Source organism: Leopardus geoffroyi, chromosome D4 (genome assembly GCF_018350155.1).
Source record: "Leopardus geoffroyi isolate Oge1 chromosome D4, O.geoffroyi_Oge1_pat1.0, whole genome shotgun sequence".
Lineage (NCBI taxonomy): Eukaryota > Metazoa > Chordata > Mammalia > Carnivora > Felidae > Leopardus > Leopardus geoffroyi.
This window is the reverse complement of record NC_059342.1, coordinates 86,385,177-86,398,095: the sequence shown is the minus strand read 5'-3', so window position 1 is coordinate 86,398,095 and position 12,919 is coordinate 86,385,177. Positions and strand designations below refer to the sequence as shown.

The 12,919-nt window shown below is 42.8% G+C and overlaps 1 protein-coding gene across 3 annotated transcripts in view; it reads right to left on the bottom strand.

Moving 5' to 3' along the window:
- Positions 1-12,919, bottom strand: part of STXBP1 (syntaxin binding protein 1) — a 75,152-nt gene that overhangs the window by 30,001 nt on the left and 32,232 nt on the right. For all 3 annotated transcript variants that reach the window (XM_045469795.1, XM_045469794.1, XM_045469797.1), the window contains 4 exons: positions 8,081-8,130; positions 6,382-6,463; positions 1,544-1,620; positions 609-687 (listed from right to left, as the gene is read on the bottom strand). In XM_045469795.1, the coding sequence (XP_045325751.1) occupies positions 609-687; positions 1,544-1,620; positions 6,382-6,463; positions 8,081-8,130 (288 nt within the window). Of the gene's footprint in view, positions 1-608; positions 688-1,543; positions 1,621-6,381; positions 6,464-8,080; positions 8,131-12,919 lie in introns of those variants that run through there.

Here is a 12,919-nt window from a genome sequence, read left to right as displayed (position 1 = left end):
TAAACAATTATTCTTCGTAAGAACCCTTCCTCCTTTTCTCAGTGGCGAGTTCTGTGGGACTTTCCCTAAAGAGAGGAACGGAGGGTGCACTGTTGTTGCTGAACTCATGAGCTAGCCAGCTTGGTCACCCCTCTCTTTGCTATTAACAAAGAGTGACCAAGACGCTTCTGCATGAGGCTCCCTGTGCAAAAACCTCCACAAAGTAAGAAAATGAATCCCAGGATGATGACGCAGGTTCTGTCTGCTACAATCACCACTGGACTGGACTATCTTTGTAGCTGAAAACCTGATGGAAATACACTACAGTTTACGGTGATATCTGGAAGTCTATACAGTGAAACATCAAAGCTAGCATTGGACATTTCTTCTCAGCACTCAGCCCTCTAGTCCTTAGAAGAGGTGCTATTTTTCATCAGGAAGGACGGCATGACTGAGTAGGTTTGTATTTGTGTGTGTTTATTTTTCTCTCTTAGGCAATTTATCTTCTGAAGAGAAAATAAAAGATCAGGAGAAACGTGGCAAGAACCATTTCTTCCCTATTGACCAGCCTTGCTGTGCAGAGACGCTAACCTGGAAGGACAGGGGTGGGAACTGCCAGCCCTACTTACAGTCAGTGAAGAAGACGTGAGCAGCCCGGTACTTAGCGGTCGGTGGGTCCTTAAAGTCACTGATGAGAGAGTGGACAGACTGTAGAGGGGGGAGAAAAGGAAGGAACTGAATCCAATTCTGCCAGCAAATGTGGACCTATATCTGAACTGGGTTAAATCCAAGCTGCCTGGACAAAACAGCAGGGGATTTTTTTAATGCAGAATTCATGTTTGGCCATAACAGAATTCTGAAGCCTTAAAAGTAGGACTGTTTCAGAGTTTAGATGAACAAAATCCTCCTTAGCTCATTCCAGAAGACCGCATCAGTTCTTTGGAGCCACTATAACTTGGGTTCCTGAGAAGATATTCACAAAAGAGGAAAGTGGTCAAAACCCTTCCAGGAAACTCACATTGATGAAGTGCTGGCAATTTAGTTGCATCTGCAAAAACTCAGCTGTAAGCCAGTTTTCAAAAGTGAAAAGAAAGGAATGGAAAACTGGCAGGAATTTATACAGATTAAGAGACCTAAGGCAACTATCAAACAAAAGCAAGGAGGTGAATCTTGTCTGGACACCGGTTTGAACCAATCCCCCCTAAAATGATAAGACAGGTCAATTTTGCCATAATCTGGATACTGACAAAAACAGACCCAAAATTATAGAATGCCAGAGTTGCGGAGGTGAGTCACTACTCAGACACAGAGGGTCTCCTCCCCGGAGAGGGAGTGCATGAGGGGGAAACTGGAGAGACCCGGACCCAGCCTTCTGGACAGCAGCTGTGTTTGAGAGAGCTTAATGCACCCCGACTGCACACTGTACCCCTCCTTCCGTGTCTGTGGACTGCAAGCTTAATCAGAGCAGTGTGTTAAATGCGCGCTTAACCTAGAAATGTCAGATGCTCTGCACCAAGCCAGCACGTGCAACCTTAGCCAAAGCTCTTCTGGGGGCGGGACTTACCTTCTCAGACGGAGTGATGAGATACACAGCCTCCAGGCTGGGCAGCGGCTCTCTGCGCTTGTTGATGTCTTCCACAACTAGACAACAAACAGCAGCCCACAGTCAGCAAGAAAACATAAGTGGTGACCATAAAACTAGAAACAATCTAGACAGGCCACCTTCAGACTGCTGCAGGTAAAAAGCTATGGGGTGTGGGGTGGGAATCATTTGCCCCTTCCCTGCAGGGACCACATTCCACGGTCTCACAAGGCTCGAGATGTTAGAAAACCTGGAATTTTATCACACTAAGTATCTCCCATTTCAGTTTAAGTAACATCTTTGATCTCTTGATTAAAAATGGAAAATCCTTGGGGCGCCTGGGTGGCTCAGTAGTCGGGTAAGCGTCCAACTTCAGCTCAGGTCATGATCTCGTGATCTGTGAGTTTGAGCACTGCATTAGGCTCTGTGCTAACAGCTCAGGGCCTGGAGCCTGCTCCAGAGTCTGTGTCTCCTTCCCTCTCTGTCCCTCCCCTGCTCGTGCTGTGTCTCTTTCTGTCTCTCAAAAATGAATAAATGTTTGGGGTGCCTGGATGGCTTAGTCGGTTAAGTGACCTGACTTCGGTTCAGGTCATGATCTCACTGCTTGTAAGTTTGAGCCCTGCATCAGGATCTGGGCCAACAGCTCAGAGCCTGGAGCCCACCTCGATTCTATGTCTCCCTCTCTCTCTGCCCCTCCCCCGCTCATTCTCTCTCTCCCTCTCTCTCAAATAAACATAAAAAATTTCATTAAAAAAATGAATAAATGTTAAATTTTTTTTTTTTAATTTTTTTTCAACGTTTTTATTTATTTTTGGGACAGAGAGAGACAGAGCATGAACGGGGGAGGGGCAGAGAGAGAGGGAGACACAGAATCGGAAACAGGCTCCAGGCTCTGAGCCATCAGCCCAGAGCCTGACGCGGGGCTCGAACTCACGGACCACGAGATCGTGACCTGGCTGAAGTCGGACGCTTAACCGACTGCGCCACCCAGGCGCCCCCAATTTTTTTTTTTTTTTTATTAAAAAAATTTTTTAGGGGGTGCCTGGGTGGTTCAGTTGGTTAAGCCTCTGACTTCAGCTCAGGCCATGATCTCACAGTTTGTGGGTTCGAGCCCCGCGTCAGGCTCTGTGCTGGTAGCTCAGAACCTGGAGCCTGCTTTGGATTCTGTGTCTCCCTCTCTCTCTGCCGTTCCCTGACTTGTGCTCTCTCTCAAAAATAAATAAACATTAAAAATTTTTTTTTTTAATTTTTAATGGAAAATCCTACCTCATTCTGCCTCTTCATTTTTTTTTTCTCATCTGTCCTAAATAATCCCAATTCCTTTAGAATTTCCAGGTTGAGTTTATCAACAATTGGGTAGCTTCCATCATTTTCTTTTGTATATCGCATGAAGATATTCTAAACATGCCGTCTACATACTACTGTGCTTCTCAAAGGTTAAATATTATATTTTGTTAAACCATGGGCATTTGGTTTGTTTCTTTTATTTATGTCAGCTACTTCACCTGTAAAGAAGAGCTTCTGGGATAATCCTCATCTTACCAGCCACCTGATAAAGCTTAAGACGTGCCACCTCACTGTACTGTCTTCTAGCGAAGAGAGAACGGCACAATCACTTGGTGCTATCTTCCCATGCAGATGGTTTAAGCAAATGAAAGCATCACTGTAGGATGATACCTTGTAACATTTATAAAGACTTTTCAAATATTGTGATCATCCAAACATATTTGAACATCCAAATAATGTCCAAATACCAAAATCCTTCAACCATCGACTTTACCAGTGGCTGTAGACTTCTGAATTTCATAGGCCCATAATACTTCACCCTAAGACGTTTTGGGGGTTCAGTGCAGGACTGCTAACTTTTCAATTCTGCCAAGTAAGGACCTTTTTTAGAACCCACGTTTGAGGGTAGGGAAAAGTCTGTGTGCAGTAGGGAGAGAGCTGAACCCTCATCTACCACAGGAAGCCAACAGATAACATCCACCATCGATGAATCTGAAGATAACAGTGTAGGTTTCCATCTAGAAATATCAAAAGAATAACCAGAAGAAAGAGTAGACCCTGAGGGAGAAGAGAGTGGGGCAGGGTGCTGCTGCTTGTTCATTAGAAGCTCCTTAGCTCCATCTGGCTTTTTCTCCCCTTAATTTTCGCTTCGGTAGAGAAAAAAATAGCTTTAAAAATTCAATGAAGAAAATAACTTTGGGGTGCCCGGGTGGCTCAATTAGTTAAGCATCTCACTTTGGCTCAGGTCATGATCTTGTGTGAGTTCAAGCCCTGCATCGGGCTCTGTGCTGACAGCTCAGAGCCTGGAGCCTGCTTCGGATTCTGCCTCCCTCTCCCTCTGCCCCTCCCTCTCTTGTGCTATGTCTCCGTCTCTCAAAAATAAATAAACATTAAAAAAATTTTTAAAAAATAGCTTTACAAGCTCAAAACAGGGGCAATGCCTGGTCTTAGATCACTGAATGACAAAAAGTCACATTAAAAGCTATGTATTCTCATTTATAGGACTATGTTTCTGATGACAGATTACCTGGATTTGGAAAAAGTTTTTAAAAATGAAGGACTCACAAGGTGTGATTATACCTCCCCAAATTATTACATTAGGTATGCATATGTATATATTTCACTTACATTTAATCAATAAGAAAGTCCACAATATATTATTACCATAATTTCACAATTTGAAAATATTTTAACACCAAATAATAGGAACAACATAATCTTAGAATAAAGGACAAACCTTTGAATGAAATTCATTGAGCTTAACGAAATCTCAACCCTTTTAGTTTTTCCTCCCGTAATTGTGATTTGGTAATAATTTTGACAAAGACCAGCAACAGTCTGTGAGCCACACATCTCCAAGGAAAAAAACTAGGAAATGCATTGAAACAGATGTATTATTAAAACAGGTGTGTTCCATCCAACATTTTTTTTTTTTTTACAGGAAAAACAAGTTAACTTCCTTGTTTGAAACAATAGCTCAGAAGAGAATGCTTTTCAATCAATGCTGTTTCAAAGATTAAAACCATGATCCCTCTTGGAGTGCCTCGGTGGCTCAGTCAGTTAAGTGTCCGACTTTAGCTCAGGTCATGATCTCGCAGTTCATGGGTTCGAGCCCTGCATCGGGCTCAGTCCAGCTCAGAGCCTGGAGCCTGCTTCAGATTCTGTGTCTCCCTCTCTCTCTGCCCCTGCCCTGCTTACACTCTGTCTCTCTCTCTCTCTCTCCTTCAAAACTAAATAAACATTAGGGGCGCCTGGGTGGCTCAGTCGGCTGGGCGTCCGACTTCCGCTCAGGTCATGATCTCGCAGCTCATGAGTTTGAGCCCCACGTTGGGCTCTGTGCTGACAGCTCGGAGCCTGGAGCCTGCTTCAGATTCTGTGTCTCCCTCTCTCTGCTCCTCCCCCACTCTTTTTCTCTGTCTCAAAAATAAACATTAAATAAATAAATAAATAAATATTAAAAAAAATTTTTTTAAAGCCTATTTGTTGTGAAACTGTAACACACATTCCAAAGAGCGAATAAAACATAAACATACAAATAATTACAGGCACCTCTGTGGGTCACCACTCTGTGGGTGAGGTACCTGGGTGCCTCAGTGGGTTAAGTAACGGACTCTTGATTTTGGCTAAGGTCATGATCTCGTGGTTAGTGGCTTCGAGCCCCGAATCGGGCTCCACGCTGACAGTGCTGAAACTGTTTGGAATTCTCTTTCTCCCTCTCTCTCTGCCCCTCCTGTGCACTCTGTCTCTCTCTCTCAACATAAATAAGCCAACTTAAAACAAAAAAAAGTAAAGGCCTGCATAAGCGTCACCTCAGTTAGGAAACAGAACTGGCCAGCACTCACAGAAATGCACTTGCTACGTGCTCACTCCCCTCCTTCCAAAGGGAAGCACCATCCTGACTTGAATGTGACCATGTCTCTTCATGGTTTTACCATGTACACTGCATTTTGAAACAGCCTAGCTTAGTTCTGCCTAGTTTTGAACTTTATATAAATTGAAGCACACTGTAAATATTGTTTCTTCTGCTCAACATTACTTACTAGATCTATGCATGTGCTTGTGAGCAGTCAGAGTTCATTCATTCTCGTTGCTATACAGTATTCTGCTATGTGACTATACCATAACTTATTTAACCATCCTACTCTTCACGGGTGTTTTAGTTGTTTCCAATCTGGGGCTATGTTAACAATGCTCTGTGAACATCCGTGCACGTGCATTCTGGGCACACAAGCCTGAGGTTGTCGAGGACACACGTCTAACCATCTGGCTTATAGAGCACACACACTTCAATTCTACTAGACACTGTCTGTGTTTTTCAAAGTAACTGCATCAGTGGACACCCCGTCATATAGGAGTTCCTATTTTTCTCCATCTTATCTGTCACTTGGCACTATCAGAATTTTAATATTCCAATCTGATGAGTGTATAGCAAGATCTCATTCTGGTTTTAACCAACTAATGTGGGCGGGCAATTTCTCATGTATTTATTTGCCATTTGGATTTCTTCTGTTAGGTGCCTGTTTGGGTCTTTTGTGCGTTGCTTCCATTGGTGGCCTGCCTTTTCCCCCCTTGATTTAACCTTCCTTTCGGCATCCTTTACCGGATATTTAATGATCATCTAGTACTGCATCCGCTGCTAGGAATTTAGTGATGAACAAGAAAGCCTTGGGTCTCTCTCAAGAATTTGCAGTCTTACTACGCATGTTGTTGGAAGAATCTGAAGTCAAGTGAGATAATAACAAACAGGGAGGAGGAAAGCTTGCCGCGAGGAGAAGGCCTGACCGTCACTCAAGGACAGAGAGAGGTGCACTCACTTGTTATCCCCTCGGTCATGATGTCTGTCATCTTACAGCAGGAGGACAACATCCTCATGCTCAGCTGATCGACCACCAGCACCTGGAAGCAGAAAGAACAGCTTACAGCCTACATGGGACCTGCTACGATTCTCTCATCAGCTTACGATGTCAGACTTCAAAAAGCGCCCCAGAAATACAGAATATTAAGTTATAAATATTTCTGATGGGCCAGAAGTTTGCTGAGATACATGCTAGCTTTTATCTCCCACACCACACCCAGACCTAACCTTCTAGGAGTTAGGGTTTGTTCTCGGTAACTTGACTTAATTGTATCAACTTAAAAAAATTAAGGTTTTTCCATGATAAAGAAAATGACTACTCATAGAAAAGCAAGAAAGCAGGCAAGAAAGACTGACTCATCTACAGCACCCACACTCAGAGAAACCTGTATTGGAGATTATTTTTTTACAAGGAGAAGGAACACCCGTGCTACATAAATGGCATGGAAGGTGAGGCCTTTGTTGTCAACATCATTGGGATGTACCGGCAGGGGTGCTGTCTGGGAGCATACTCTACCTCAGTCCACACTGGGAAAACGAGAACATACCAGGCTTGGTCTAAAAGCTTCATCCCTGCAATTCGTCAGCTAACTTCCTATCTCCATTCAGCCCACAGTTGAAAGAAGAAGCTGGGATCTAAAATAAGGCTACTTCTCTTCCTCTTTAATGATACAAACTGAGGTAACAGGAGCCAGACACAATGTGGAGCGGAAAGCTCTAAGAACCAATTAGTTTTCACTTTGAGTCAACTTTCTCAAGATCAAAGTTCACCAGTCCGTAAATCTATTCCTGATGGGAAGGGTAAGAGAGAAAGAGGACATGTATAAAGAGTTCCTGCCAGACGGCCTCCACCCTGGGTGATAAGGATGAGATGTGCTGGCTAAAACAGAATCTCACAGGGCTGAAGAGGAGACCAAAATCCTTCTGTACCAAGCAGCTCTGTCGTTCCTGGACCAAGTGAACTTGAAAATGTGTGGGCTCCTGACTGTGGGACAACTTAGGGGCAAGAATGATTGGCATAAATCCTCCAAAGACACACAGGGAAATTCAAGTAAAACTGCATGTTCCCCTGGCCAGCATAATGCCCAATCTCAGACAACCAAGGGACTTTCAGAACGGAGCACAGCACACTTTCCCACTTGAATCACCCACTCCGGTAACTGAGGACGTAATCAATCTGACTGGCTTAAGCGTTTGCCTCCAGCGTTTCTCTCACTGTTCTACGAATAAACAAGCTTCCTTTTTTGGTCTTATGTAGTTACAGATAAATGGGGATGGACCAGTTGCCTGGGCTCCATGGAGATGCTTCAGGGCCACCAGAGGGGCTTCCTTCTTTCTCACCCATAGCAAGTAGAATAATTTCACCTTCTTCTGCTTTATAGAAGGGGTGCTGGGTTAAGATTTTGTTTGAATAAGAGAGCTCCACTGGTAAGTGTCCCACCAGGTGATCTTTAAGAGAAGCTTATGGCCAGATTTCTTAACCAGGACTACATAATAATGAGGCACAGTGGATCACCTTTTTCTGTACTCTCTGGACACAGCAAAGTCTTTGATTTCCTACTTATATACCTTTCCTCCAACTCCACTTTCTTAAACTTTCACCATTCTTCTATTTTCACATGAATGTCAAGGCCATTAATTGTGCTTCTTCTACTTACCTTCCACTCCCCCTTCTTCTTTACCTTCTTTATCACATCATGCATGATCTCTAAAAAAGGAGAGAGGAAAAGAACAAAGTAAGGAAGGAAGCAGGGAAGGAGGGAGGAAAACTTAAAGTAATGTCAAGGACTTTCAACAACTGCCTATTATGTTAGACTAGGTCACTTCTCCCCAGCAGGCTTTGTTTTCTTTGTCATGCAATTCAACCAATCTGTTTACTGAGCCATAATCAAATTACCACAAACTGTTCCTGTTCCTTTATTCTTAATTTTTTTTTTTTTTCTTAAGTAAGCTCAAGGCCCAACATGGGGCTGGAATTCACGACTCTGAGATCAAGAGTCACATGCTCTACTGACTGAGCCAGTCAGGCACCTGTCTTCCTGTTCCTTTAATTTGGCAGTTCTCAAACTTTTTGGTTTCAGGACTTTACACTCTTAAAAATTTAGGACTCCAAAGAGTGTTTGTTAGGTAAATATCAATAGATGTTTACCATATTAGAAATTAAACTGAGGGGCACCTGGGTGGCTTAGTTGGTTAAGCATCTGACTCTTAGCTATGGCTCAAGTCATGACCTCGAGTTTCATGGGTTCAAGGCTGACACTGGACTCTGCGCTGACAATGCGGAGCCTGCTTGGGATTCTCTCTCTCTCCACCCCTCTCCCGCTTGTACTCTCTAAGGAATAAACTTAAAAAAAAAAAAAAAAAGAAATTAAGCTGAGAAATTTTTTAAGTATCCACTAATTCATTTAAAATAACAAGAGGGGTGGGGTGCCTGGGTGGCTCATAATCATCCAACTTGGGGATTCAAGTCATGATCTCATGGCTCATGAGTTCGAGCCCCGCATTGGACTCTGTGCTGACAGCTCAGAGCCTGGAGTCTGCTTCGAATTCTGTGTCTCCCTCTCTCTCTGCCCCTCCCCTGCTCATGCTCTCTCTTTCAAAAGTAAATAAACATTAAAAAATAAAAAAAAATAAAATATGGGGCGCCTGGGTGGCTCAGTTGGTTAAGCGTCCGACTTCAGCTCATGTTGTGATCTCACAGTTTGTGAATTTGAGCCCTGTGTCGGGCTCTGTGCTAACGGCTTGGAGCCTGGAGCCTGCTTTGGATTCTGTGTCTCCCTCTCTCTCTGCCCCTCCCCGACTTGTGCTCTGTCTCTGTCTTTCAAAAATAAATAAATGTAAAAAAAAATAAAAATAATAAAATAAAATAACAAAAGGGGTGCCTGGCTGGCTCAGTCAGTAGAGCATGCTGACTCCTGATCTCCCGGTCATGAGTTCAAGCCCCATGTTGGGTATAGAGCTTACTTTAAATTTTTTTTTTTTTTCAACGTTTATTTATTTCTGGGACAGAGAGAGACAGAGCATGAACGGGGGAGGGGCAGAGAGAGAGGGAGACACAGAATCGGAAACAGGCTCCAGGCTCTGAGCCATCAGCCCAGAGCCTGACGCGGGGCTCGAACTCACGGACCGCGAGATCGTGACCTGGCTGAAGTCGGACGCTTAACCAACTGCGCCACCCAGGCACCCCTAGAGCTTACTTTAAACAAACAAACAAAACCATTATATGTTAACAGAGATAGCATTTTAATTAAATGTAACTAGACTGTCTAAAATAAAACAATTTTTAGTGAGAATATTGGTGGGGTTTTTTTGGTTTTTTTTTTTTTTTTTACATTTTCACAATTCTCTTTAATGTCTGGCTTCCTAAAAAAACAACTGGGTTCTCCTACCTGCTTCTGCAATCTGTTATGGAGCATTCAGCATATGGAAAACTACTGTATACTTGCGAGAGAGTAAGAGGGAAGGCAAATAACATCTTAGTCTTATTATGAAGACAGCTTTGCTCAAGGACTCCCCACCGGCTCTCAGGTTTGAGAACCACTGCCTTAAATGAAGTAGTTAAGAGGCTATGACAATCCCTCGGGCCACATGAGCCTCCCCTCAAGCTCCAAAAACAGATGTGAAAGGCAGTTGTGATGACTTTCTAACCCTGAGTACATCCGTGGGATGCCCCCAACCAAAATCACCATTTTGATAAGCCACAGTTCCTATAAATGCCACATCACACACAGGTCTACCCAGCCATGGAGTCTTCACAGCAAATACCACTTTTGTCATTCTTTCTAAATCCAGGTAATACACAGGCCTGGAAGGACTCAAAGGTAAGCAGTTGTCACCAACAAGCATGTTTCAAACATTTAGGTCATTCTCTAGAGCACAATGGTTCTGAATTCTGCTTTTTATGATCTTCAATAGTCTGATTTATCATAAAAGTTTCCTAAAATCTTTAAAAACTTTTTACTTGCTTATAAAAAGCCACACACAAAAATGAACTATTGGGACCTCATTAAAACAAAAAGCTTCTGCACAGCAAAAGAAACAATCAGCAAAACTAAAAGGCAACTGACGGAATGGGAGAAGATATTTGCAAACGACATACCAGATAAAGGGTTAGTACCCAAAATCTATAAAGAACTTATCAAACTCAACACCCAAAAAACAAATAACCCAGTGAAGAAATGGGCAAAAGACATGAACTGACACTTCTCCAAAGACATCCAGGTGGCCAACTGACACATGAAAAAATACTCAACATCACTCATCATCAGGGAAATACAAATCAAAACCACAATGAGATACCACCTCACACCTGTCAGAATGGCAAACGTTAACAACTGAGGCAACAACAATGTTGGTGAGGATGCGGAGAAAGAGGATCTCTTCTGCACTGCTGGTGGGAATGCAAACCGGTGCAGCCACTCTGGAAAACAGTATGGAGGCTCCTCAAAAAATTAAAAATAGAACTACCCTACGACCTAGCAATTGCACTACTAAGTATTTATCCAAGGGATACAGGGATGCTGTTTCAAAGGGGCACATGCACCCCAATGTTTATAGCAGCACTATCAACAACAGCCAAAGTATGGAAAGAGCCCGAATGTCCACTGACGGATGAATGGATAAACAAGATGTGGTATATGGGGCACCTGGGTGGCTCAGTCAGTTGAGCATCTGACTTCGGCTCAGGTCATGATCTCGTGGTTCACGAGATCGAGCCCCGCGTCGGGCTCTGTGCTGACAGCTCTGGAGCCTGGAGCCTAGAGCCTGCTTTGGATTCTGTGTCTTCCTCTCTCTCTGCCCCTTCCCTGCTCATGCTCTGTCTCTCTCAAAAATAAACATTAAAAAAAAAAAGAATATGTGGTGTATATATATATATATATATACACACACACATACATACATATATTCAAAGGACTATTAGCAATCAAAAAGAATGAAATCTTGCCATTTGCAACTACTACACGGATGGAACTAGAGGGTATTACACTAAGCGAAATTAGTCAGAGAAAGACAAATATCCTATGATTTCACTCATATGAGGACTTTAAGAGACAAAACAGATGAACACAAGGGAAGGGAAGCAAAAAATAAAAACAGGGAGGGGGACAAAACATAAGAGACTCTTAAATATAGAAAACAAACAGAGGGTTGCTGGAGAGGTTATGGGAGGCGGGATGGGCTAAATGGGTAAGGGGCATTAAGGAATCTACTCCTGAAATCATTGTTGCACTATATGCTAACTAACTTGGATGCAAATTAAAAAATAAATTTAAAAAAGAAAAATTAAAAAAAGAAAAAAAAAGCCACACACAGCAGTAAGCATGGAAAACACAAAAAAGTATAAAGAAGAAAATATCATGTATTACTTGTGCACATAAAAAACAACAAAAAGAAAAATCACCTGTAATCTTGCCAACTTGAAGTACATAATTAGCATTTTAGTTTATTTCCTGCTAGCTTTTTCTATGCACCTCAACATAGTTAAGATCATGCTGTATAATTTTGTATTATGCTTTTTTCATGAATAAGCTCATTGCCCCATACTAATAGAAATGTTTCCTGATTTTAAATGCCTGCATAATAGTCCCTAGTTTAGTCAACAATTTCCCCAATAGCCATTTAGATTATTTCCCATATTTCAGTGTGGTGAAAAATTCGTAACGAATACATCCAATAATAAGGCAGTGGTTAAGTCAATTAGGTTACGTTAATATAATGGAATACAATGTACTCATTAGAAATAATGATATGTAACATATCCATTCATTGATCCAGTCTTACATTCGATAACATTAGCTGAGTAACCACTGTTTGCCCTGCAGTGGACCAGGCACCAGGAAGGATACACAGAAGATACGGTGCAGCTCCCATGGCACTTACACCTGGTGGAGGAAGCAGACGTTGAATAGAGGGCAATCTCAGCTTCTCATAAGTTTTCTCTGAGTTAAATAAACAAAGACTATGAGAGAAAAAAACAGGTGTGGACAGCTACCTTTACCAGGGGGCCAGGCAAGGACTCTCTGAGGAAGTGAACCTCACAAGGAAGATGCCAGCCATTCAAAAGCTGGAAAGAAGGAGCAGGCACAAAGGCTTGGGCTGGAAAAAGGAAAAAGAACTTGACATCTTCTTGGAAGTGGAGAAGGTATAAGCTGAGGTTGGAGGCCAGATCATATAGGGCCTTGACAGGGAATATGATTTTATCTGAAGCGCACTGGAAAGCCACTGAAGGCAGAAATATGCTCTGAAATGCTGTAGAGGGGAGACTGGAAGGGATGAGAATGAAAGCAGGGCGCAGAGCTAGGAGGCCTCTGCAATCAGCTAACCATGATTGGTGGCAGGGGTCATAGCAAGAAGCGGATGGATTTGGTATATATTTTGGAAGTAAAATCAACAGGGCTAGCTGCTGAATTGGTTGTGGGGGGTGTGAGGAAGGGGAAGAGAGACATAACTCCTGGGTTTTGGGCTCAAGCAAAGAAACTGATGTGAGACAATTTGGA